General features: G+C 32.6%; 3 protein-coding genes across 3 annotated transcripts; 2 read left to right on the forward strand and 1 right to left on the reverse strand.

Annotated features, from left to right (window-relative positions):
• Positions 1–7,755: 7,755 nt before the first annotated feature.
• On the forward strand, positions 7,756–10,188 carry LOC18039245 (aluminum-activated malate transporter 8). The gene is made up of 6 exons (XM_006429999.2): positions 7,756–8,130; positions 8,228–8,368; positions 8,506–8,778; positions 8,856–8,980; positions 9,118–9,261; positions 9,650–10,188. Exons 1-6 carry the CDS (start codon positions 7,842–7,844, stop codon positions 10,154–10,156), a joined length of 1,479 nt encoding a protein of 492 aa, XP_006430062.1. The 5' UTR covers positions 7,756–7,841; the 3' UTR covers positions 10,157–10,188.
• A 3,785-nt stretch (positions 10,189–13,973) lies between these two features.
• On the reverse strand, positions 13,974–20,479 carry LOC18038710 (digalactosyldiacylglycerol synthase 1, chloroplastic). Its single transcript, XM_006430000.2, has 7 exons — positions 19,496–20,479; positions 18,200–18,232; positions 17,350–17,437; positions 15,895–16,376; positions 15,538–15,804; positions 15,062–15,411; positions 13,974–14,757 (listed from the first exon to the last, which is right to left on the reverse strand). Exons 1-7 carry the CDS (start codon positions 20,090–20,092, stop codon positions 14,223–14,225), a joined length of 2,352 nt encoding a protein of 783 aa, XP_006430063.1. The 5' UTR covers positions 20,093–20,479; the 3' UTR covers positions 13,974–14,222.
• A 3,202-nt stretch (positions 20,480–23,681) lies between these two features.
• On the forward strand, positions 23,682–25,792 carry LOC18040038. Its single transcript, XM_024182691.1, has 3 exons — positions 23,682–23,928; positions 24,040–24,110; positions 24,868–25,792. The coding sequence occupies exons 1-3, from the start codon at positions 23,909–23,911 to the stop codon at positions 25,542–25,544; spliced, it is 768 nt and encodes a 255-aa protein (XP_024038459.1). The 5' UTR covers positions 23,682–23,908; the 3' UTR covers positions 25,545–25,792.
• The last annotated feature ends 1,976 nt before the right edge of the window (positions 25,793–27,768 follow it).

Consider the following 27,768-nt stretch of genomic DNA (forward strand, 5'->3'; position numbering starts at 1 on the left):
TCACTATTTTGTTTGAACTGAAAATGATATTCCCAGAACAATACAATGTGAATGTGGGGGCTACCCTGTGCGGATCAGAAAATATATGGGAAATTTATAAAATTAGCCATAAAACTTTTACGTTTTTCAACTTTAACCCTCCAAAGTTTTTTCTATCATAACTAGCCAAACACCTTATGTTTGGACTATATTACCCTCATCACTTTCATCAAATTTACAAAGCCATGCCACTTTTTCAATTCCAGTACAAGTAAATACGGATCTTCCTCAACAACTTAACAAACCTTCATCACTCTCAACAAACTTCATCATTCTCGATAAATCAATTGCATAATTGAATATATAATCATCAATGGGAGAGCTTCTTAAAATTAGTTTATGCTCTTACACAATGTAAACCTTTAATCTATTGATTTTATCAACTAAGTTCGAAATTAAAGTGGGTTTTGTTGTAAATATTGTTATTTTTCATTCATAAAATAATGTGATTTGTTAAAGTACTTAGTTTGAGTTGAGAAATGAAGAAAAATCATTGAAAACACAGAAAAATCGGGCAAAAAATGAAGTTCAGAACAAGTGAGACATGCAAGTGGGACAGGTGCCTGTCTCACATAAACGCACTGCATTTATGTGCGACAGGCACTTGTTCCACTGCTTGTCGCACATAAACCCACAGATTTTATGGAGTACATGATTTTGGATTTGATTTGTCTCGTCGTAAGCTTCGAAACGGTATATTATACGCCTAAAACGAACATATATAGCTCAAGTTATGGCTTTCGAAACATATATGAAATTTAGTGAGATAAGCAAGTGGGACAGGTGCCTGTCGCACTAAATTTCATATATGTTTCGAAAGCCATAACTTGAGCTATATATATCCGTTTTAGGCGTATAATATACCGTTTCGAAGCTTACGACGAGACAAATCAAATCCAAAATTATGTATTCCATAAAATCCGTGGGTTTATGTGCGACAGGCAGTGAGACAGGTGCCTGTCGCACATAAATGCAATGCGTTTATGTGAGACATGCACTTGTCCCACTTGCATGTCTCACTTGTTCTGAACTTCATTTTTTGCCCGATTTTTCTGTGTTTTCAATGATTTTTCTTCATTTCTCAACTCAAACTAAGTACTTTAACAAATCACATTGTTTTATGAATGAAAAATAACAATATTTGCAACAAAACCCACTTTAATTTCGAACTTAGTTGATAAAATCAATAGATTAAAGGTTTACATTGTGTAAGAGTATAAACTAATTTTAAGAAGCTCTCCCATTGATGATTATATATTCAATTATGTAATTGATTTATCGAGAATGATGAAGTTTGTTGAGAGTGATGAAGGTTTGTTAAGTTGTTGAGGAAGATCCGTATTTACTTGTACTGGAATTGAAAAAGTGGCATGGCTTTGTAAATTTGATGAAAGTGATGATGGTAATGTAGTCCAAACATAGGGTGTTTGGCTAGTTATGATAGAAAAAACTTTGAAGGGCTAAAGTTGAAAAACGCAAAAGTTTTATGGCCATTTTTATAAATTTCCCAAAATATATACAAGTGCTTAAGATTATACAATTATGTTAATGAGTATTTTAAAGATACATAGATTAAAAGGATTTGGAATGCTATATAAGTTTTGTGCTGATCTTAATTTTTATCGGTAGTTATTGAATAAAAATATAAATGTCATATATTATTAAAAATTTGAATATGACGCAAAATCTTTAAAGAATGGGCATAACTTAATTCATTATTGAATCCATATTTATGTTAAAAGAGAAGTAGAGAACACTTTGATCGCACTATTATAATAAAAGTTCACACACAATTGAGATTTAATTAGTTTTATATTCTTATTCAATTACTAATAATATTTTTCTAAAAGGTTTACAAAAAGATAAGCTCAGCATTGAATTCAAATTCATAATGAAGAAAAATGTTGACAAACCAAAAGATTTTGTCCAAAAAAATGTTAATAATCAAGGAATAGGCAGATGCCATTTGCGGTTAACTTTCAATGGCTAAAGAGTCAGTTACTAGTTGGACATTGAGAAATCTAATGGCTAAAAATATGCAACTGTTTGCTTCACTTACTTGGAATGGAAACTGTAAGTCCTTCGAAATCCAACTTTGTTGAGAGTGAGTTCTATTTCCCTTTGAAGTCAAAAGTAACTAAATAAAATATCTCTTTCTCATAAATTTAGCTAGGATTAGTATATTTATTTTAATATTAGTGAAAGTTAGAGAAATTTTAGAATATCTATGAGGTAATATGTTAACTTTACAATTTGTAAATGATGTGATGGCCTAGCATATGCATTTATTTTAAAAAACTAACATGTAAATAGTAATTATACAAAATTCAACTACACATATTATAAATGCAATAATTAGTTGTATTACCTCGAAAGTATTCTAGAATTTCTATGAAACTAGATACATAAATGGGCATAAATTTATTATTAATGCTCAACATGTATTTGGGATATGATAAATCTATACATTCATATTTCTAACTTGAAATTGTAACCTATTTAGATTATGATGAATGTATAATTCATATGTTAGAACAATAAATCTTTGGTGAAAATCATCATCTATAATCTATGAACATTCATATTGTATTATTAATAATCAGTAATCAAATATGTAGAATCGTACATGAATCTATGGTGCTTAATTACTTTTTAAAGTCGTGTTATTTATCTTACATATTAACACATTATCCTGGAAAATTCTTTAACTTTCACGTTGTACTCTCTCTGATGATAGAATGTCAGAAGAGAATAGAATGTTACATATGGGGACCATAACCACTTATATAAATAATTTCTCTTATCATTAAGTATTCATATTTCAACCCATCATAGAAGGATGAGGCTATTTAGACCTACCAAACTACTAATCAAATCAATTTCTTAAAAATAAAAATCATGACACAAATATCCTTAACTTAAATTATTATTATAACCAATTTAGCTAAACATTATAACTTTATTGTCTTTAATTTTTCTCTCTCTAAAGTTTTTATCTTTGCATTTATTTTTCATAATGGTGGATGTAGTTTCATGGCTAGCACCAACAAAACCACCAAGAAATCAATGATTTTCTCCGGCCAAAAGTGCTACTAACATATTATTCTTTTGCGTCCCAGATTCACTGTCGTTTCTCCTTTGCCTCACCATCAAGCCCAATGCCTTTGCTACCTTTGTTCTTGCCATCATAATTATTATTATACATTTAAGAATTATCAGGTGCGTATGCTAAAAGTGAAAAATAATAAAAAGAAAGCTTGTATGTATAATTTTGTACTTTTATACCGCTGCGATAAATTATGGAGAAGATAAGCAAAGGAATAATATAAAAGCCTTTGATAACAAACAATATTCTTTAAAAAAAAAGAAGAAGCACTACAACAAGCCAAGAATAATGAAGATTTAGTTATACAACAAAAACAAAATACTAAGTGGAAGTAGAGAGACAGAAGTTGCAAAGAAGAAGGAAAAAAAATAAATCAAAGAGATTCAAATAAGGATGTATTGGGTATAAAGATGGGTTTATTGAGAAAAAAATAAATTTTTAAATCTAGATGATGGCTTTATTTAGTGAATGAGTTTATTGAGTATTATGATGGGTTCAAATAGTCTCATCCATCATAAAAATATAAATTACTCTTAAGTTTCTACACATTAAAGACCACACTCTATCAGATATATTAAATCTCAAGTTACATACCGAAGATCTTAATAGATCACTTTTAATTAGACTTAATCTTATAAGACAATCCGCAACATATAATTATTCACATATAAATCCAATATTAGTTTAAGGATCTAACAATGTTGGATTAAGAATCTAACATCATATTCCTAACTCCAAATTGTATCATCTTCGGAGTGTACTAAATTCTCAAAAAAAAAAAAAAAAAAACCACTGTTAAACTGTTCTTTTCGTTCCATGAGAACATGCATAGCAAATCCACTGTTAACCATTGAGTAAGATAATATAGAAATCAGAATCAAATTGATGTTACATATGCGTCTCAATTAAGATGCTCATCATTCATGAAACCCTTAATGATGTGCTTTATCTTTTACAGAAAGTCTTTAGTCTCGGCCTGTCGAGTGCAATGCAGCCTTTCAATAAAAATATTTGCCTAACTAATTAACTTGCACACGTTTACTTACTTAAAAGTCTAAATTATCATTATATAATATTTTTTACTTCAATGGTTTGGAAAATCTTTTAATTAAAGAGTCACTAAATATTCTTAGGTTTTGACATTGATGGTGCAACTTATCTATTTTTTGCTTCTTTTTTTCATATTAAAGTCAAATTATTTTGGAATCTTTATAGCATAGCTCAATTTCGTTAAATTCTAGTCTATGATCTAACTCATTACATTTAATTGTCTGAAGTTTATATTATTTTCAAAGTTAAGCAATACCATATACCAACAATGTATCAAAAAGCAACCATATTCCGTTTATTGGCGTTAACAATGTTCTGTTAATTTTCAACTAATTTTTACTTCAAATTATTGTTAAAATCCATTCATTTTTCAATTGTAAAATTTATCTGTTATAAAAAAACCAAATTGTCACTCTAAAAAGTATATCGGGAATTGTAACATCAAGGGCATCCCGATGAGTTTAAAAACATAGTAAAGTGACTCCATTTTTTTTTTTATAAAAAAACAAGCAATAGATTAGGTAAGAAGGATGCAATTAACTAATTGATTGTCCAAATTTTTTCTTTATTTGATTTTTTTAAAATTACTTTGAATTTTTGTAATTATTATTATTATTATTTTGGTGAAATAATTGTTTATACAGATTTTGGGGAAAAATGTCATCACTCGATATTGACATATCTACTACTAATACAACAAAATTCTATCTTCGTCATGTAGGGAGTTAGCAAAACTAATGGTACTTTACTCCTGTTTTTACAAATTTCTGAATGTGAATTATAAATACAGGTCACAAATTCAGCTTAATGGAATAGGGTTCCCTCAAGATATAGTAAATGAAGATAAAAATAAGGTTAAAAGATTTACATGCGAGAATAATAACTACAAAACAAAATGCACATATTCTTCCATACTGTCTAGCAGCATCTACAGCTCACATCGCTCCTCCTTCGACCAAAACCAAAAATGAACTAAAATCGATCAATTTTTCTATTAAATGTTTTAGACCCCTCAATTATTGCCACAACTATGAATCCTCGTAAAAAAAAAATAATATATGAAACAAAAGAATATAAAAGAGTGGATAAGGCGAGGCTGACAGTACCCAAGCATTTTAACTCGGCTTTGCTGTTTCCCTCTTATAAGGTTTGGTCCGTCCATGCATGCATGCCACCGGTTCCATGCAAGTTGCTTCTTTGATTTTTGCAAATTTGGAAAGAAAAAAAAAAAGTTTTAGTGCAAATGGATAAATTGGAAAAGAAAATTCCCATTCTTATGTAACTTTGGATTGAGTGTATAAATTTTTTGATGGCATACAATCAAAGAAGACAAGTAGCCTGAAAAAAGAAGAAAGAAAAAGATTGAAAAGATCATGAATATTGTAAAAGCGCGATCCGTTTGTTTTGTTTTTCAATTTTCTTATTTCACAAAATCAACTTTCCACCACACCATCGAATTCAAAGGCTTAAAATCTAGAATTCGGTAAGGAATTTAATATCGTGAAGATAATATTGAAAAGAATCAAATGATCGCGTCAGATCCTACTCAGTACTGGTGATTGCTGACTTTGCTCATCTCATGTATAAGAAAATTAATTAAACCGATTATATTTATGTGTGTGTGTGTGTTTATAAAAGGTTAATGCAGTCTTTATATTATTATTTCTCTTGAAATAAACATGCAATTTCTTTTGGGTAATTTTAAAAATAACTAAATCCAAAAGTAAAAGAAGATCAAGAAGGTAAGGAGGGATATATATGTCAGCAAGGAATAATTTTAATATTTTATGAAAGTGTCTGATGATTATGAGTCATTTTGTTATCTTCTTTTAATTTTATTAGTTGATTTTTTTGCTTTTCCTGTTGTCATTATATGATCAAATGTGTGGCGCTGCATTCATCATTCTTTAGATTTATAGCAGTGAGTAGTGGTGATTAAATTCTTAACTTTTCTTTTTAATTTGTTAGGAGTTTCAGGCACACACTAAGTTTTGTTGGACTTTTGTTCTAATTTTTTATTCCTTCATTGATTCCTTTGATCATTCTTTCTTAAGTTCACTAACATCCTTGGTTCCAATATAGCAAAGGAACAGTTGTCTTGAAAATTAATGACATTGCAATTTTTTTTTTTCTTTCTGTTTTTTAACTTCAACTCTTCATAACTTGGTTTCTATATTTGGATCATTGATTTCTCTCTCTATTTTTGAACTTTTAGTTTAAAACAATAGTTAGGTATTTGTAAAAAGCACTTCAATAATTAAATTTGATGTTTGGACACCCAAATATGTATATTAATCTTTGATAACGTGAGACAATGAAGATGAACAGTGCCGGCTGGTACTATTTATAGCTGGTTATTTTAAACAATAAACAAAGGTTATTATTGTCTCAATTCTTCATGAATTGTGAAATATTTGAGGTGTTTGTAAGGTTTATTATTATATCCTTAATAAATTTTATATCTTACTACATTTTTGTTAATATTCCTACTAAAAAATTTTATAATATTATTTTTATTATATCTGTAAGGTTTTCTCTTGAGGCCGGCCACAATTTTTATTTTTATTTTTAAATCGGATCTGGTTATATACTCTTATAAGGAATAGTTTACCACTTTGCAGCTTGCTTAATGAACTTATGGTCCCGTTTATTACTAGGAAACCACCACTTAAAAGTTTTGTTTCAACAAACCTCCATTGTACTTGGGAATATTTGGTAAAACAAGAGAAGCGAAATCATACTTCCATTAGAAGTAAATTTTCCAAGAAAGTACCACCAAAATTTTACTATACTATTGTTCTTCTACCAGCCTTTTTTTTGAAGGCGCTGGTTGAAATTGAAGAGATTCTTTGGTTAAATTCAAACCATATTTTAAAGCTAAAGCTACATCATTCTTCCACTTTCTGACTTGAACAAAAGAAAAACTCACTGCATCACTTAGTTAATTAAACAAAGGTCTTCTAAGTCAATGATATGATAAAATAATCTTCCTACCAATCAGATTTGAGGCACCAACAAATTTAGTTAATTCAACAATCCATCAAGTCAGCTCAACATTTTTAACACAATGGGATACAGAGCATACCAAAAACTTTACAGTGGTCAGTTAGCTAGAAATCACCATCTCGGTTAGGAAAATTTCAAGCTTCTCAAAGAAAGTGCTCAAAATTCTGCTTCTGCGTTTTTTTGAGTCTACAGAGAGTTTTTAAAAATTCTGTAACAACTGGTGAAGCTACTTCATGCACTCCTACAAATACTTTGTTTTTATTTTTAGCGGGCTAAGCTGAATTAACTTTGCCTTTTTGTTCTGACAAGTGGGCTCAAACTCTTGAAACATTTGTGGGCTGCTTCTGCTTCTGCTTATAAAATTATATCAGCCATATTGTTTTGAAGGGAAATCAAATTACCAAAGAAACTCTTCGTCCTTTAGTCTTAGATATACAAAATGACAACACATGCATCAATAAAATATATAATATTCTTTTGAGTTTCATCTGACTTTTCTTCTTATAAATATAGGCCATTGAGGCATTGAGAATCACACCATTCATCTTCAAAATTCTCCCTCTCCTTCTTCTCTTTCTAAGTTACTTTTAAAAGAGAAGTAATTGTAAACAATCTCAAAACATTTAGCTTAGCTTTGGCCATGGAGATGGAATCAGCAACTCAACAAAAGGAATCTGGGATTTTTGCTTCTGCCTGGGGTTGGCTTCGGGTTTTTCCTTGTAGCTTGAAAGCTAAAGTTACCAATATTACTAAGAGCATCAAAAAGCTAGGACAAGATGACCCAAGAAGAGTCACTCACTCTTTAAAGGTGGGACTTGCTCTCACATTGGTCTCTTTGTTGTACTATGCGAGGCCTCTTTACGATAGTTTTGGGGTTTCTGGCATGTGGGCTGTGCTAACAGTTGTAGTAGTCTTTGAGTTTACAGTAGGTAAGTCAGATTGCTAAGCTGCTTAAATTAAGCTCAAAAGTCAAAAGAGCTTATTATAATCAATCAAAAGATTCTCAATTGATTTTTCTTGCACCAGGGGCAACCCTGAGCAAAGGGCTCAACAGAGGATTTGCCACATTAATTGCTGGTGCCCTCGGTGTTGGAGCACAACACACAGCAATCCTTTGCGGGGATAAAGGCGAACCCATTGTCCTTGGAATCCTTGTCTTCATTCTAGGTATATTAAAAAAAAATATATTTTTCAATACTTGACATAATTTTCAAAATCAAAACGAGCATTCTAGTTATAATATTATATACATATATACTTTAGTACTAACGCAAAATTTGTTGTGTTTAAAATTATATATGCAGCTGCAGCGTCCACATTTACCCGATTTTTTCCGCGTATGAAGGCAAGATATGATTATGGTATCTTGATATTCATATTAACATTCAGCATGGTAGCTGTTTCCGGGTACCGAGTTGATGAACTCTTGGTGTTGGCACATCAAAGGTTATCAACAATCTTAGTTGGAGGAGCAGCATGTACAGTTATATCCATTTTTGTATGCCCTGTTTGGGCTGGTGAAGATCTTCACAAGTTGATTGCTTCCAATTTAGAAAACCTTGCATGCTACCTTGAAGGTAGCATACACATAATTTAATTTTACACAGACACACTCATATATCTTCAAAGAGATTCTAATAACAAAAATTAACAGGATTTGGAGATGAATATTTTCAAGTGAACAAAAGTGAAGAGGGTGGTGATGTGACCAAGAAAGACAAATCATTTCTTCAAAAGTACAAAAGTGTTCTTAATTCCAAGACCCAAGAGGATAATTTGGTAAGTATATGTACAGCTCTGCCTCCAGATCTTCACTACCTTAATTACATACATCTCTACTAATTTTGTTTTTTTTTTCCCCTCATAATTTTTAGTAATAAACACGCCTAATTGCTATGTCATTGAAAATTTTGCAGGCAAATTTTGCAAGATGGGAACCTGGACATGGCAAATTCCGGCTTCGACATCCATGGCAGCAATACTTGAAGATTGGAGCTTTTGCTCACCAATGTGCTTACCAAATTGAAGCTCTTAATGGCTGCATCGATTCCAGAATCCAAGTATTAATTCATGACTCTTCTCCCTAAATTAAATGATTCAAGGAAAATGCTACGGAATATGCAAAGAGAATCCAATTTTTATTCCCATGTATACAGTATAGATAAAGTATATTTAATTTATGGGACAATCTTTGTCGCCATTAAGCATAATGCCCCAGCACTAGTAAGTTCCATTTTAGTAATAAAAATTAGTTTAGTTGGTTGGTTTTGGGGGATTCAGTGCTGAGCTTAACACTAGGTCCAAACTGATTTTTGATTCTTTTAAGGAAATTAACTTCGTCTACCGGCCAAAACTTGCAGAAAATTAATTAATATTAATAGCATTCATATATTATAATTTTTTTAATTACTTAATCAGCTCATTAATCAATTTTTGTTAGTATTGCAGGTACCACAGGAAATCCAAAGCAAAATTCAAGAATCGTGCGAAAATATAAGTTCAGAATCAAGCAAGGCACTGAAAGCATTAGCTTCATCAATCAAAAAAATGACTGATCCATCACCTGCTAATTCTCATATAGAGGCCTCCAAAAAAGCAGTCAAGGATTTAGAAAATGCTCTCAAAGAAGCCTCATTAAATACTTTAGACCTCCAAGCAATAGTGCCTGCCGCTACGGTTGCTTCCACACTAATGGAGATAGTGAAATGTATCGAAAAAATTTCTGGCTCCGTCACTGACTTATCAAACCTAGCACATTTCAAGGAAGTGGAACCTAATGTATCGCCTGAGGGGAAGGCGTCGCATTTGCTTCATCGTGGGAGTGTGAATCCGGTTTTGGATGGTTACAGTAACCATGTGGTTATCACAATCGATGAAGAAACTGTTGATTCACCGGAAACTGAGAAAAATCAAAACCTTAAGGCACCAAATCCCGGCAAAAGAGTGCCGGTGTAAATATTAACTTGTTGATAACATGTGACTTTAAAAAAAAAAATGTTGTTACTCGACTTGTATACTTCATTGTCGAGTAATTAACTTTGAGTTTAATTTAAATTTTGGTTGAAGGAGAGATTGTAATTAAAAGGGGAGAAAATATTAGTAAAACCCCCCAAACAGATGCATTTTTCAATCTCTTAATCTTGTAAGAATTCTCCACTGCTAAAAGTTGCAGAAGAAAAAAAAAAAAAAGTGCTTTTTTCTTAAGTCATCATGTGGATGCTTTTTGCTTCTTTCATTTTTTATTTGTTTTGTTACATGTTACATGTATTTGATTGTTATATTATGAATATAAATGTTCAAACAAGAGAACCCGCAAAGAAGTTGAAACAAAAATGAGTTTCTCAACTTTATAATGCTTATGAAAAATAAAAATTAAAAATAACAAGAACATGGATTCATATACAAAACAAGAGAAATATTAAAACAAGCAACAAATAAACTGGAGGTGCATGCATATTTACCAACAGCATAAATATTTTATATTTACTTCTGTTTTCCTTTAGAATTTCCATCTTAAAATGAACTTAATAATTATACCCAAAGGAGAAGCCGAACCCCATACCAGAAACTCAATTTATTAGTATTTGATTGATTGAAAAGGATAGATGAGGCTGGTAGGCAAAGATTAAGGCAATTATTATCAGTCCTTGTATTGGTTTGTCTCCGTCCATTTTGTTTAATTTGATTCCTTTGAGAAGGGACCGAGGACAAAACTTACTATTTGATTTACGAAAACAAAGCCTTTTGAGCTTTGAAAAGAACCAATTTGAAGCTTGAAGAGTGCTTAGTTAGTTCAAGTAGTAAAGTTTCTTGGGGAAATTATTGGCTATGAATATATAGCTGGCAATGAGCGAGACCTATTTGCTAGATAGTAGTGCTTCTCAGTGCTCAGTGGATTGCTCATATCCACTTACGGTATATATGTAGTTCTATAACCGGCAATGAGTTCAAAAGAGTCTCAATATTCGCCCTCAGCAGCCTGCAGCAATTACAGTAGAAATGATAAAAAGAAACAAAAAAGAAAGTATTTTATAGCTGAAATAGTACTGGTTGAGTTGTTTTCCACTTGTAAATTTCATGCAACTTGATTTTGTTTATCACTTCACTGACTTCGCTCCCGATACAAGGGGGTATCATGATCTTACTTCATATTTCACTTTAACAGAATACCTTCTTTTTTTAAAAAAATTAGTTCTGAAACGTCATACATTTCACTTTTGATTTTAATTAGTTCTATTATGACACAATTTTGATATTAAAACTCATAACACGTCAAATATCTACCGTCACACTTGAACATCTTATAGCACATCTTAAAAGTTACATGCATAAAAATGATGATTAATCAAAATTTGAATGGCAAGTTATAACGTTTTGTACAGGAGTGGGTCGGAATGACCATATTCGATTTCCTTTCATTTACACTCAGATTATCATTAATCAACACAAAAGAGTTTATGCTTTGAAAAAAGAATTGATATTTGAAGTTTTGGTCAAAATCAGCATGCACATGCAGCAGAAATGATATAGCTCCACGTCCACTGAAAGTGCTGCACTCATTACTTGATTCATAAAAAATATTCCTTTAAACAAGATTAATTTATAGTACAAAATAATCAAACCCTCTTATCTCTCAATTAATTTTTCTCTTCCATTATTACTTCCCTCCAAAGTAAAAGAATATCCGCCAAACACTTAAAAAAGTTAGAAAGCACTTCACGCAGAATCACTTGGAATATAATGCATACCCGCATTATTAAAAATAATGAAGCTCGTGAGTTTATAAGCAGATCCAATAAGCTGTCAACTTCGGTCAGTGGCTGCAATCCCACAGCTTGATTAAAAGCCACATTAGAAAGCTGAAAATTCTACTGCCTCTGGAGGTTTATTACAAATATATATTCAAAAGGAAGAATCAAAGAAATGGGGATCACAATCACCCAATGTAAATGTCACTTTCTTCTTTTGTTTGATTATATATGTAATTAAACTTTATGGGTGGCTGCAATCCCAACAGCTCAAGCCACTATACAAAGCTGAACATTCTTACTGTCTACTAATTTAAAAAGGGTTTACCTGAATAGTGTGGAATCAAGATCTTTGAAGAAATTTGGCTCGGTTCATGAACGAATTTATGAATTTGTAAGCTCATTACTGAAAAATTAACTTTATGTGAAATTGATAATAGCTTTGGGATCTTCTTAATTTGTGGCAAATACATATAATTATTTTCAGATAAATAATGATAAGGCACTAACTCTTTATACCCATGTAATATCATTATATTATTACATTAAAATGTCAGTTAGATTAATTAGTAAAACGTCTTGAAATAATACGGAAGATAAGATTCAAATCTCACTTACATGAACTCACATGATTTATTTTTTATTTTTTGAATTGTTATGATCATCGTATATATTGCAATTTAAAATTTTATAAGAAATCTTTAAGTACAAATATTTATATTGCACCCCCATATCTCAATCAAGATTATCTTAGAAATCTATATGCTAACATCTGGAGAGAAGTCTACCCATAGTTTATATTTTATGAAGAAAAAAGGTGTTAGTTGAAGCTTGATCAACCGGCACCCTCAACATTAATTAGTGGTCGTAATAAAATTAAAAAAATAGACACCATTAGATTTGTTGTTGACCACCATAGTATGGCTGCCAAGAAACGAACAGTGATCCACCAGAAAAAAAAATTAAAATTTTCAGTTAGACAACTTGCTTTAAAATAGAATTATAAAGAGAAGGTCACAAACAAAGAGAATTTACCCCCCAATAATAAAAAAAAAAAGAAACAAGCAAGCGCCAGGTACTGTAAACCGACTAGATTCATTACAAATTCCAGCTTGGCTGGTTGGTACGTACTCGAACAAATTAATTAAGAAGCACGCATGTATGGGCTTGACTAATATTCACCAAACATTCCCCATTCTAGAACTTTTCACATAATTAATTAATTAATTTTTATGTTTTAATGACTCTCACTCTCTCTTGTCTCCATTTTTCATGTTGATTTGTTTTGAACTAAAGCCTCTTGTATTCTTTGAAGAGTCACAGTCACTGTCCTACAAAATGGGGATCACATGCTGCAATATTAATCGCTAAATCTTCTGTGAAAATCAAATAAGAGTTAGGTCACACGTGAGCCGCACGTACGAAAAAGAAGATTGACAGCAACATGTTTTTCGTCTTCGCGCGCATGAATTGTTCTTGATTTTTTTTTTATTTAAATTTTTTAATGTTAACAATAATTTAACAAATACTAAAATCATCAAGCTTTGTATATTCTCTCTGTCAGCTTTATTATCCTCCTCCGAAGTTTAAGTTTGTGTCAGGCCAATTCAAGCTCTTCCATCTTCAAACTCTTGATTAACCTTTTGCTTTTATTGCTAAAAACAAATCTATTGTTTCTATACGAACAATTCGCTTTTTACTTGTCAATGCAATTGAGGACATAAACAAAATCCTTTTTTTTTTGATGAATTTTGTAAAATTTTCATGAAAGATTTTGGAAAATTTACTCTTCGACATGTTTACAAAAGGATTTTGGGTGTAAACATTGCGCTCATTTGCGTTTGAAGTGAGAGCTGGAATTTTCTCGTGCTCAAGACTCCAAGATTCATACTCCAAAAGAAAAACTTTTAAGGGCTAAGAGAAAGCTTCAGATTGAAGAACACTAAACAAAATCATCCAACAAATGAAACCACGAGCACGAAAGATAGAAAAGGGATGACAAGAGTATTCCAGTTTGAGCTAAATTAACATTCATTAATTATCAGAAATTGCTTACAACAAAAATATGGTTTATTTTCACAAGAGACTACTATTCGTGCATCTATAAACATGTGGAAACAAAATTTCTATTTGCTTTCTAGATATGTGGTTCATAATGAATACACTGTTAATACAAGTAGATTACATCTTCAGACTAGCACGCCTAAATTGTCCCCTAGGTAGTGCAACATAATTTATACAGAGTGGTTTTCTTTTAGAAAGCAGTAACCGATTTACCAGCCATAGATAGGATTTTCCACCTGGGGTGGCAAGAGATGTAGGTCTCTACAATGCTGCTTGTCATAGTCTCGTGTACCAGGTATCGCACCAGTGCATAGTCGAAGGAACTCATTCCCCGTGAAACAGTAGTGAGCAAACGCCAACCCTCCATCAACTACCTCAGATAGGTTAGGCACTGAAAATGACTTTCTTATGATCTTTCCATCATTTCTGCTTGATTTTGCATCATCTTTGTTGTTATTCAGGATTCTGTTGAGCTCAGAGTATTCGATAAATCTCTGGGTGGCAGCTTCCCATGATAGATTGTATCTCTGCTCCGGAGTTAGAGGCTGAGGATCATTCGCCAATGCTTCTTTCACTCTGGCAACAAAGTCTTCGGACGTCTTGTAAGTCAAACAGTTGGGAAATGACCTAAAGAACTCATTTGATGGGTGGTCGGCACAAATAACAAATTTTCCCATGGCAAGTGCTTCTGCAGTAGCTGTGCAGAGTACATCACTTATACTAGGATTGATGAAGACTTTGTACCTGCAAGCAAAGCAAAGAAAAAAAATTGTATAAAAGGATGATGTGAGAACAATTTCACGAATGAAAACCCAAGAAGACATGCATATCTATCATCTATGTATAGCTAGATGCTATATATGCATACAACAAGTACAGTTTTATAAACAAGGAGTTCAAACCTAAAATAGCCATTGATACAGAAAACATATTCATTTTGCTAGCACAACAGAGAAGCTCATCCTGATGAGAATTTAACCTCGAGCAGGTTCACATTTAGATGTATTTTATAATTATTTAACAAAACAGGTTGCGGTAGGATGCTTACCCATGAAGAGAATCATCTGCATGGTCTCTTCCTTTCTGAAAGTTGAGATTCAAATCCAGTCTTTTAGCAGCACTCTGTACTTCATAAGCATCCTCTCCATTTCCAAAAACATCCAACTTGAAACCATCAAGATCATTCTTGTGCTTTGCCAGCAAATCTATCAACTCCCTGTAACCCTTTGCCCAAACCATCTTCCCCAGAAAATAGGCTCCTTTTGAGAAGGCTTGCTGCCCTTGTTCCCTATCTGTAGCAACCTTTTCACCAATTTGCAAAAACTTTGGATTTACACCATGGACATTGCAAATCACAGATTTTGGTAAATCCTGAGTGGCAGCTGAAAGACGAAGAACCTGAATGGGGAAAATAAAATTTAAGACGGCAGAGCACTTTAACATACTTGAAAATTTTTATTAGATCACAGTTTCCACAATCAATAAATTGAGTTGCAAGACAACATCCAGGAAATTTTAACATACCTTGTCACAGTATGCTCTAGTGACCCAATTGTTAATGTGTTTCACAAAGAAAGCTTGCAGAGCCCCATTCTTTTCCCTCTTGATATACTCCAAGTAATTTGTGTGGACAACACCAACAACATGGTTGAATTTATCAGTCCAGCGCTTACCATGATGGTACCAATTCAGGTGCTCTGGTTCTTCTAGGATTGCAATATCAGCATCTTTTGACGGAATAAACTGAGAAGTATCTCCAGCAGGTATTATACTACGTCTTTCTTTTGAGAACTAAGAAACAACAAGAAACAAATAATCAGGCATTTTGTTCTCAGTACGACAAAGAAAGTTGATGCATAATTTAATTCATCCAAAAGCTACCTTTCCAGGATAAAAGGAGATTTTAAAATCTGCCTTAAAGCCAACCCTTTCCTCGAGCCAATTACGCATGTAGTTTTCCTGCTCTTCTGGCGAACAAAAAGTGACATTAGGATAAACTAATTCTTGGTCCGACTTACAAAGCCAGGGAACCAAAAGTGTAACATTTTGTTGTTCAGTCTTTGCTAAATAAGCTGCTCGAAAAAGTGGATTCACAGCAGTTCCAGTCATCCATGGAAGACTAGCAGTTGTGACAATGGCAACATTTCTTTTTTTGTCAGACAGGTCATCCTTTCCAAAGTCTGTCCAAAAGCCACCTTCATAATGATGTCCTGTACTTTGTAGGACACTGGCTATCCTTAAATCTAGTTCATCATTTATGTTATCATTCTCAAGAACAGAGCATTCTCCTCCAGCTATTGAGCGCAAGAGAAGTTGTTCTTTGCGTTTGCTGCACAAGCTCTCCACTATCTTGTCACATAGATCTGAAATAGTATACAGAACACTTAAATTTAATAGCAGCATAAAGTGTCAAACCTATCATAGTGATAAATTAATCAACAAAATAAGGAAAACAAGTCCAATATTCATTGGCTAATGGACATCAAAAGTGAAAAAAATTGTAATGGTGCTCTTTATAATAGTTATCTCCAACCTAATTTGCCCAATAAATTATAAATAACTCTCCTTTTTTTTCCTTGGAGTATTACATTCAATCAGAAATTTGACGGACCCTACCTAGGTAGCTTTGGTATTTTGCATTCTGGATGACTAGGCCCAAAATGGATCGGATCTGGTTCCATATTATTGGAAGAATCCTTCCCCACATTTCACACAAGGGGGGTTGAATCCCTACCTACGTGTGTGGAAAGGCAAGTAATTTATCACCTGACTAAATGGTCCTTACCTAGAATATGCAAGCTAATGATTGATATCTTCTCCCAAAAAAAATCAGATATACAAAGGTAGATTCTTATGAAAAATAATAATAATAAAATAAAATAAACAAAGATAGAGGAGGAACAAGAGTAAAATAGCCAAATCATCAGAAAACATTTCCATTTCATCTAGTACTTACATTTCACCCAAATTTTTCAAGAAAAACGATGGCACTTAATCTGACTGTCATATCCTTTAAATCTTCTCAGCTAACAAGTATTAGCCAAGTTAAAGGTGGAACTTCTCATTTCAGGTCTAAACCTTGCCAACTGGCCAAGTCATTATTATTATTATTATTTTCTTTTTTGAACTTCAACTCTTCAAGTTATGGGTTGTCTTCGCAAAAAAGCCACAATATTTTTGAGCTCAGCAGCCAAATTATTAGTCCACCAGAAGTTCAAGATAAAGTACTGACAAAAATAAGAACATGAAATTTCATTCTAGTAGAATAGATAAGCTACTTATCTTGCATTTGAATTTTTTTTAAAAAAAATTACAGAAATAGTATCAATTACTTGCCTCGTTTAACACCAAGATGATCCAAAAATGGTCCAGATTGCCGAACCAAATGTGCCAAAAGTTCCGTGGGATCCAGTGGTGGTACATCCTACATTAGGTAAAAGAAAAAAAAAGAAAAAAATCAGAAAAAAAATCTTATAAATCCCAAAAAAATAGTACTTTATTAAACTTGTTTGTTTTCTTTCAGAGGCCAGTGCTTTGTTTAATGTCTTACCTTTCATGCATCCCAACTGCAAAAGAAGTTGCTTGTTTTGGTGAACTTAGGATTCAGGCCTTGTTAAGATAAGTAATCCTAGTATGTAGAAAGCAATGGCCAAGACCTAACAGTTCCATATGACTATGAGTTTGGGATTCTGTCTAGAGGCTTACAGCTCACAAATGAACTCGGAAAAATCCAGGCTCCACAGAAGCCAAAACAAAAAAAGAAAAGAAAGACAAAGGCTAGCCCCAATATCACTGGCCTACCAAGTGTAATCCTCATCTCAGGTATGAACACAACAATCGCCAAAAGAAATTAACAAGTCATATTTAAAATATTAGTAAATTAATGCACTGCATTGATTCTTTTTTTTATATACTTCACTTATACAATACTGATCCAGCTAGAATAATGTAGAAACAGCTTTCATGCTAACACCTCACAAAAATCTTAAAATTACATGGAGTTACAAAGTCAAGCAAGGCATCAATCAAATAATATAATTGACACAATGGTGTGCTCAATATAAAGGACAAAAAAACATTTGTAAAGGTCCTTTATAATGCAAGGATGTGATGCCATAAAATTTTGAAATGAAATGAGCATGCACACATATGAAGTCAATAGAATTCTTATAGGTTAGACACCAACCTTCGACTCCTCAGGCTCTTTACAAATTGCTTTCTGCACAAACAAACATAAAAATATACAATTAGAAAATGTATCAACCTTACGTTCAACGAATTATTCAGTATTACAAGACACCAGAAAGCATAAATGATGTAAAGCAATTGAAAAATCTGGCTAACATTCATTATTAAAGTTAATCGCAAATATCCCAGAGCAGGCTTACTAGCAAGGCAACCTCATTTTCCCACTTTCTGTCTCTTTATTATGTTGGTATCTCATGGGTAGGGAATGAAAAAGGCATGCCATTTTTTATTGGAGGAAAAACAAAAATAGCCAGACAGAAGCAACACTTTTACAGCTTCAAATTCAGTTGAGCGTGCATGTCTTATGAAACAATGCATAGACCTCAACGCAGTTCTTAAAGTATAAATGCCAATATACAACTTCATGCACACTTTTCTTTTTTTAATTTTTGGTCTGTTGGACCGGAATTGATATAAGGATTTTGTTATACTTGCCATGAAAAGAAACAAGAGTAATGATGTAAGGCTGCATTGGAACTCAGGAAACAATCAAGAGTGATGTAGAGCCACAAATTTCAGCTGAAAATCTTCATGTTAGCGATCACAGACTGACTCCTAGTTTCTTGAATTTCTACCTCTAAATTACCAGCTAACCTTGACATAAAAGAGATATATTCAAAATGTAACCTTTGACTTCTTAAGGGACTGATTCGTTTGGGCCAACCATAGGTCTCCATTGCTCATTCCTGTGCTCAATATCATAGCTATGTCTTTTATTCACTACTACTTCATCTCTACCACTAGTTAATCAAGCCAATCCTTCACACCAGCCATCGCCAGATTATTTGAATTGACTTTCCCTTAACAATTCTCCAATTCATCCACCCAACTCTATTTCTACAGTCAACATCTCTTAATTTTTTTCATCATGCTCACAGAAGAACCAACCAGTGCAACCACAATGACCACTTTAGGTTTCTTCTTAACCATCAATATCACCCAAGGAATTTTTATAGCTATTGTGCTTCTGCTTAATTTTGAAAGCACAACACTTTAGTGTTCAGCTAATTACACCAATTTCCTTGAGACTCGGGAGCTAATGTATACTAATCATCCACCCACTTATACTTGACAGATACCGGTTCCATTCCATACTCTATTTTACTCTTTATTAAGCCTAAACCCATTAAAATCCTTAATCACCGGAAAATATGATATACAAACAACACATAATTAAAAAAAATATGAAAAAAAATAAAAAAAGAATAATGAAAAAGGAAAAAAGAAAACATACCCAGCTGGATTTAACTTTCTCAACAAAGTCACTACTCTTAAACCCACCAAAAATTTCCTCAACTGATAACTCCCTTTTCCTCTCAAACTCCCTCAGTCTCATCTTCAACGTCCGTATTGGCTCCCATTCCCCAACCTCTCTCTCTCCCCAAAGCTCTCTAAAACCTACTCTTCCTCTTTTACCCCTATCAAATTCGATAATTCCACCACCATCCCTCTCCGCATCCGCATCCACATCCACATCCGACACTATCGCGTTCCTTATCGCCGACAAATCTATCCTTATCCTCGCCCGCGGGCCCCATTTCTCCAGCACCCGCTTACTGATCTCCGGCGCCGAGTAAACTCGCCGGAATTCCGAGATTTTCGGCTGCAGTTTCTTCACGAAGTCGATTTCCGCCGGCGCCGACGACCTATTCGCCGAATTAAGGAAATTCTCCAGCTCTCGGTCGAACGAGGTCGCCAAATTCTTAAACGAATTGGCTCGGTTCTTCATCAGCTGGATATCGGCGTCAGCCGAGTCGCGCACTTCTCGCCAGCTCCTCGATATGAACGAAAACGCCTTAGACGACGAAGTCGCTTGCGTTTCATCGTTCATGGCTCGGGCTTTTTCAATTATTTTTCTTCGAATTTTTCTTTTGAATAAATTTCAGGATTTCTGAGGGGAAAAGTTTCAGTGGAGAAGACGAAAAGTGGAGGAAGAGAGGGGAATTGAGTATATTTTATTGGTCGCATAATTTTTTCTGGAAGTTGGGAGTACACGTTGGATGCCACGTATGAATTGGGGTCCGTTAAGATGTAGTGACGTAGACACGTCACGTGATGCAGTTCCGTGGCGGAAGGGGATTGGACGGAGGTGATTCCCGTGGGAATATCTTCCGAAGCTGCGAATATGCTAGAGCTTACCAAGGGAGTCGTCGACTCGTCGTTTTGTTTCCGTGGGGGGAGGTACTCTGAATCGAGGTTGATTTGATCGAATGACACGTGTCGCATAACAGTGGCCAGTGGTCTTTAAAATTCCAATATTCATCACCTATGTATTTAATTGACTAAGAATAAATGAAAACAAGCATATGATTAATGCATCAATTCTTACTTATTGTTTGACCAAGAAAACATCGTCCAATATTGACTGTTCATAGTTCATACGATGAAATTCCTTCTATATTTGTTCAAAAAAACTTTTTTCCCCTAATAATAATGAGATTAAAAAAATTATAACATATGCATACTTTTGTAACTTATTCGCCATTATTGATTTATAAGAAAATAAATTGTAAGATAAAGTTATATTATCGTGTCCAATCCTTTTAACAAAGTAATAACAATTTAAAAAAAAAATTGATTGGTCTTGAGTATACGTTGATTGAAAATACTAATAAGAAAATAACATAAGTGAAAATAATAATTATGTTTATCCTTTGTAGCTTGTGATTTGTCTCTTAAGACTGCGACATTGTGATTTCATGGCTAATGTTGAAAAATTAAATTAAAAAAAAAAAAGAAAGAATAAAAAATTTCATTTTTCTTCTAAGCCAAGAAATTTTTTGAAGAATTATGTAATTCATAATTGTAATTAACACACAAGACAAATCTTGTTAGACAGAGCAAATGCAAATGTGCAATATGGAAGGCAAGCGGCCGCAGAAATCCCACTGCTATCGGCCATCATTGAATAAACGAATGGATTCGGTATTCCCACTGGCTTTTGTGGGCTTTTGAAAATGTGAACCCACCAATATTTGTCTCTTTTGCCATTCACCCTCCATGTCCTAGTCCTGGTTTTTGGTTCGATTCACACGTTGCAATTCCATCACTACGTAATTTTTTTAATTTTTCAAAAGTAATTTTCTTGTTGATTAGTTGTCGCCTCATTAACTAGCTTGTTCTTTTGAATCATTCCAAAATATATAGATAATTTGATACACAAAGCGTGGTATTTTAACGTTTTGTACTATTTAATAATTGTGTTCTTACCGTAAATGTCCCATCATTTTTGTATCGCATTTGCATCGTTCGTTAAGAATATAATTTATAAATGATAATAGCCGTTGGTAACTTGATATATTTTTTAATATCATTGACAATATTGTAAAAATGACTTCTCTTATATTTACATGTAAGCATTTAAATCAATACAAGTTATTGAACTGTGTTCCATATTAATTAGTAAAAAGTGTTACTTAGGTTTATAAATAGAATATGCCACCTCACTCAGTAAATTAGTTTTTTATGTTGAATACCTACAAATTTTAAGTTAAACTTTCCCAACAAGTGACATCAGAATCAGACCCTAATAATAACAAATAGCATTAGAACCAGACCCTACTAGTCGCAAAATGGTGGTAAAACAACTAAGGTGTGTCAGATGAAAGGACCAAAGTTCGGCAATGGTTTCATTCGAAAAGGAGATTATTGAGTTGTATCTACATTTGCTAGTAAAAGTGAAGTTATTTAAGTTTATAAATAAGATAAGTCACTCCACTTACCTAAAAATCATATGTCAAACACCCTTCTCAACGCGAGTATAATTTTTAATAAAATTTTATTCTTGAGATAATCTTATTAGTATATGAACAGTTTATGCAATAATAGGCTAACATATTCCATGAAGTACTTGCTAAAATGCCTTTCAAAAACGTTATTCATGTACAAGTCCATCTTGAGAGGCATAATATTCAAACCGTTTTTCTGTAGGAAAAGTAAAAAGGGTATAGTGAGCCCACGTTTCCTTTTTTTTATACATTCTTTTTCAAACAAGGGAAAAAAGTTCACCTCATAAAATGGTCAAAACCGTCTAATGAATTCCGCTGGGCCTTATAATAAAAAAGTAATGGACTTCCACATATTCAAAGCCTGCAATAAAACCTTAAGCCCAAACCCAAAGCTCAGTATTGGAGATTTAACGGCATTTTCAATTACTAAAGTGAGTCGGCTGAATATTCTTCTTGATTTTTGAAATTTAAAGATTATTACGAAGATTGAAGACCGCGGAGTGATTGCTTTACTTTGAGTGGATGGAAAATTCTTAGTTTAATACTCATTAAATTATACACTAGGCCGTTAATCACATAGTATAATAATACGTGGCCGTTAATCGCATGGTATAATAATATGTGGAAAATTAACCAAGTTAAAAACTCAATAAAAGTCAATTAAATCATAAAGCGTAGTACTATACATCTCAATTTTTTTATCTTAGGAAATTATTTCAAATGATGTGGTATTTGTCAATCAGTTAGTGAAATAATGCAATTAATTCACTTAAATTTATGAAAAATTACCAACTACTTAATGAATAACACTTCATTTAAAATAAAATTTGAGATCAAAAATTTAAAATGTCGGTCATTACTCAATCAGAAAAATCTACCAAAATTTCAAAATCAATTCATAACTTTACTCAGTATATGACAAATTATATACATAATGTTAGAAAAATTTTGGAATTTTTTAATGCACCACCAAGTCATCAAATGAATGATTTGAACATTTTAACCCTTTTATTCAAGACTAATTTGTTTCTAAATTTTAATACAACGATCAAATATAGATAATTCTAAGAGCGATGATAGAGCTACGATATTGGTTAAAAGAAAAGAGTTGTTTGAATCTATTCATTAATCAATTCATTTTCACTACTTTTGTAAGAATTTATTTTGTATAAACTGACACATTATAAATTTATTGGTCTAATAAAAAGATAAAATAATAAAAATAATCCATGTGGACTAAGATATATTTAATCTAATCAATTAAATTATTTTACATTATATTGTACAACAATTTATTACCCTAATCCCATTGATCAAATTCTATCCTTGCCGCATAGTTTTATGGTGTAACTGAATATTTGCTCGCTTAATAAAATTAATTTTAGTATTGTTCTTTTTAATTCATAATAAATTGTATATTTTCTTTATTAATTACTAATTAGAAGAAAATTCTACGACCCCCCAATTATATAATGTCTTTATAGCAAAGTGTCAGTGTTGCTTGGCTATAATTAAATATAAAATATCGAATCTCTTTTAAAACATTATCCAGTTAAGTTAATAACTCAAGTCAATTCTTTCAAAAAAAAAAATAATAATAATAACTCAAGTCAATTACAATTACGCCAAAAAAATGGACCCCGCACCTCGAATGCCCACACCGCCCGCTGCCACGCGTGCACAACCATGGCACCTGTCTCTTTGTTGCCTTAAGGACGAAGTTGAGTGACGGAGGACATAACCGTCAATTCACGAAACGACAAGCCCCTTTTTCGCCAACTTGCAAAACTCGCACACGGCAAGCGGAAAGTTTGCTTCTGGATTTCAACTTTCGAACACAGGAATCAAAATCAATCAAATTCCCAAATACAAAAACAAAAAATAAATTATCTTCATTAGAAAGAGAGAGAGAGAGAGAGATGGGGTTGCTCTCCAACAGGTGATTCTATTGATTTTATTTTAAAAAAAAAATTGTTTTAAAAGATTTTGCTATCATCGTACTAATTTTGATATGGTTGTATTGTTGATTGTGGAATTTATCGAAATGCAGAATTGATAAAGAGAGCCTGAAACCAGGGGATCATATCTATTCTTGGAGAGCTTATGTTTATGCTCATCACGGTTTGCTTTTTTTTTTTTCTGTTTAATTATAATTCAATTGGCATTATGAACTGTGATAAATCTGTGATTAAATTAATATCTTTTGTGCAATTTAGTGGTAGTTAATTAATTTGTTGATAGAGAGAAGCGTAGAAATTGTTTGAGAAATCCAGGTAGTGTGTTTGATGGTTGAAGTTTGAGTTACATTGTCAAAAGGGGTTTCATTTCTCTTGTTTCGTATAATTTTGAGAGCTGCAAGCAGTGAAATTTTTGTTCTTCCGAGATTTATTTGATTATCTGTTTGAGATCTAGAAATATACATTGTTGGTTTCTATATAATTGAATATGGAGCCCCATTACACATCAGATGGTTTGCTGAGTTAAGAAGTTTCTTCCAAGTAAAAGTTTTCATTTTTATAACACTGATAGTTTAAGTAAGAATAATGCTACAAATCCCAAAATTTGTTCCAAAAAATTCATCACAATGAGGTGTCAATGGTATAGTAGATAGTAAAATGGTGCAATTAATAAATTAAATTAGAAATTGAGAAAGTCCATTGATTGTTAGATATGACACCTCATTTTGGATGTGTAGCATTATTGCTTTACCAATTACCAGAGGTATATTGAAAATGGTTAGAGTAAATTGGCGATTTTTTTTTAATTTTTTCTTTTCCTTTTGTGTTTTCTGTTTCATTTGTAATCATCTGTGTCCAGTATCTATTTCCCAGTCCTCAGTTTCATGAAAATGATCAGTTTTACGCTTTGACAACAACAGGCATCTATATTGGGGATGATAAAGTCATTCATTTTACTAGACAGGGCCAAGAAGTTGGAACAGGGACAGTAATCGATGTCCTGTTGGTAAGCTCAGGAACAACTCGACTTCCAACGCCCTGCCCCACCTGCGCATCCAATGAAGTGGGTCATGGAGTAGTCCTCTCTTGCCTAAACTGCTTTCTTTCTGGTGGGAACTTGTACCGTTTTGAATATGGGGTCAGCCCTGCTCTCTTTCTTGGGAAAGCTCGTGGTGGAACTTGCACTCTTGCAGTCGCGGACCCAGATGATGTAGTCATCCATCGAGCAAAGTATCTGCTTGACAATGGTTTTGGATGCTATAATGTCTTTAAGAACAATTGTGAGGATTTTGCAATCTACTGCAAAACTGGACTCCTTGTTGTGGATCAAGGAACAATGGGACAGAGCGGCCAAGCAGTGTCTATTATAGGCGGACCGCTTGCAGCTGTCTTATCAACTCCATTGCGTCTTGTGACCACCAATGTCTATGGGATGGCTGCAACAGCGGTCACTGTCTATTGCGCTAGCCGATATGCAGCTGACATTGGCATGAGAAGGGATGTTGTGAAAATCTCTGCTGAGGATTTAACAAGGAGGCTGGCGACAGGGTTGCTACAGGTACTTGAACCCCAAATTTCAGCTACACCTGTTCAATAGTATTTCCAGTCTTCACCTGGTGCTATGCAATTTTATGCTTCTTCGTTGCTTTTGATGTCATGAATAATTTATTTTGGAGACAAATTCCCAAATATAATGACTGCTGTGACTTTAAGATGTGATGTACTGCAACATATGTTGAACCTGATGTGTGTACGCAGGTCTGCTATTTTAGTTGCATCTGCTTCTCAGGGCTTGATTACTATCTATTGATTAAAGTGTTAAACAAATTTGTGACAACTCCATTACTCTGTTGCATTGACTATTGTTTGTAGCTCTTACAGCCACCTATTGAAAATTGGGATACCTTCCTTCAATAGCAATGCCTTTTATTTGGATAAAATCTCTTAAGAAGTTCTGATTATCAATCTGAGCCTTAACAAGCATTTCTATAGGTTATTTAGAGCATACAAGTTTTGTTTCAATTATCGGGAGTAATTTCCCTGTTTGAGTACTTTTAACATATCATTTCTCATTTAGAAGCTAGCTTCAGTACTTTAGGATTACTCTGCAACTATAATGGAGGTCAAGAATCTCTTTGCAGGACTGGAGTATTTATATGTTGAAAACTTGAAATGTGTTATTTAAATTGGAAACCAGATTTCAGTATGATGAATGCTTAATTTGATATAATCTAGGAAGTAATTATAGTTTCAATTAAATTTGCCTCTGGATGCAGACTACATTTCAATTAGTATAATTGTTACTTGTTTGGAGGATCATGAAATCACTAACTATTTGCTCAAATCAAACTCTGTTCCTTGCGTTTTCCGAGTCTTGGCTTCTTTGCTCATTCTAGTAAGCTGTAAGCCTATCGGATTCACTTCTTAAAATCATCCCTAAGACCAAGGAGTGGAGAATCATACTCGCATCAATTTTATATTATTTCATTCATCATTTCGCGTAAGCATTAGTAACTGGAGACCTAAAATTTCTCAAAACGACTTCTATTTCTTTAAAATTTGTAATTAAAGAATTTTTTTTTATCAATAATTTCCAGTTATTTAACAAATTAACAATAATAATGAAATGGTGGAGCATGTGGCAACCGTTGAAGATTAGTCAACAGCGTGTAAGTGATGCCAGAGCTGGGAGTGGAGAGAACTCATATGTTATCTAAAATGTTTATCAATATTTTGGTTTTGGACTTATAATTCGAAATTTTAGTTATTTGACCAATGTTGAGAGAGTAGAATCGAAACTAAAATATACCTTAAAAAAATTAAAATCATATGTTATCTCCGATATCTCTTTATATGGACTCATACGTTATTTGTTTGATATTTTATTTTCAGAATATAAAATAATAATTATTATATGATTTTTTATTCAGAATATAAAATAATAATTATTATATGATTTTTTATTCAGAATATAAAATAATAATTATTATATGATTTTTTAAATAATAAAACGTACGAGAAAGATATCTTATTATTAATTTTTTTATTCACATTGAAATTTGTATTTCTTATTTTTAGAATTTAAGTTTTTTATTGTAATTTTAATTTATATAATTTATAATCAATATAAGTAAAAATATATTTAAAAAATAAGGATAATATTGTAAAATTATAATTATTGGTCGGGAAAACAGTAAGGGAATAAATTATGATATTAAAATATGACCAACAACCATAATTATAATACACTTTTAGAATATAATTATTGGTCATTTATATTTTTTGTTAAGAATCTCACAGTATTGTTAACATGTGTCACAGTCGATTGCCCATTTGACATAATTTTTAATACTTTAAAAAAAATAAAATATGTATTTAACATGTTTTTAATCCTAGTTTCTATAGTAGTTGTAGTATTACAAATCTAAACACGAATAAATTTTGTTTTAAATCTAGCTAAATGATTTATAATATCTTACAAATGTATAGAAAAGGGAAAAAAATTCAATATAATATGATTAATTAAATAATAAAAGTATCATAAATGGATTCACTTATCAAAATAAAAAACTTAATGCTAATAAATAAGTGATATAAATTAACTAAGTCATTAAATAATTATGTTAAATTTAACCACTCAACCTTTGGCTGAGTGGTCAGAACCTTGCCCTCACAAGTAGCGGGACTTATTTCCTTCCTTAATTATGATATATAATTAAGTGAAGATAATCTTTTCCCTATTGAAATGTGAGACTGTGAGTAGAGTGACACCTCTCGAATATTAGAGAGGGTAAAATCTAAATAGTACTATACTTAATTAT

This window comes from Citrus clementina, unplaced genomic scaffold, assembly GCF_000493195.1.
Source record: "Citrus clementina cultivar Clemenules unplaced genomic scaffold, Citrus_clementina_v1.0 scaffold_6, whole genome shotgun sequence".
In the NCBI taxonomy this organism is placed as follows: domain Eukaryota; kingdom Viridiplantae; phylum Streptophyta; class Magnoliopsida; order Sapindales; family Rutaceae; genus Citrus; species Citrus x clementina.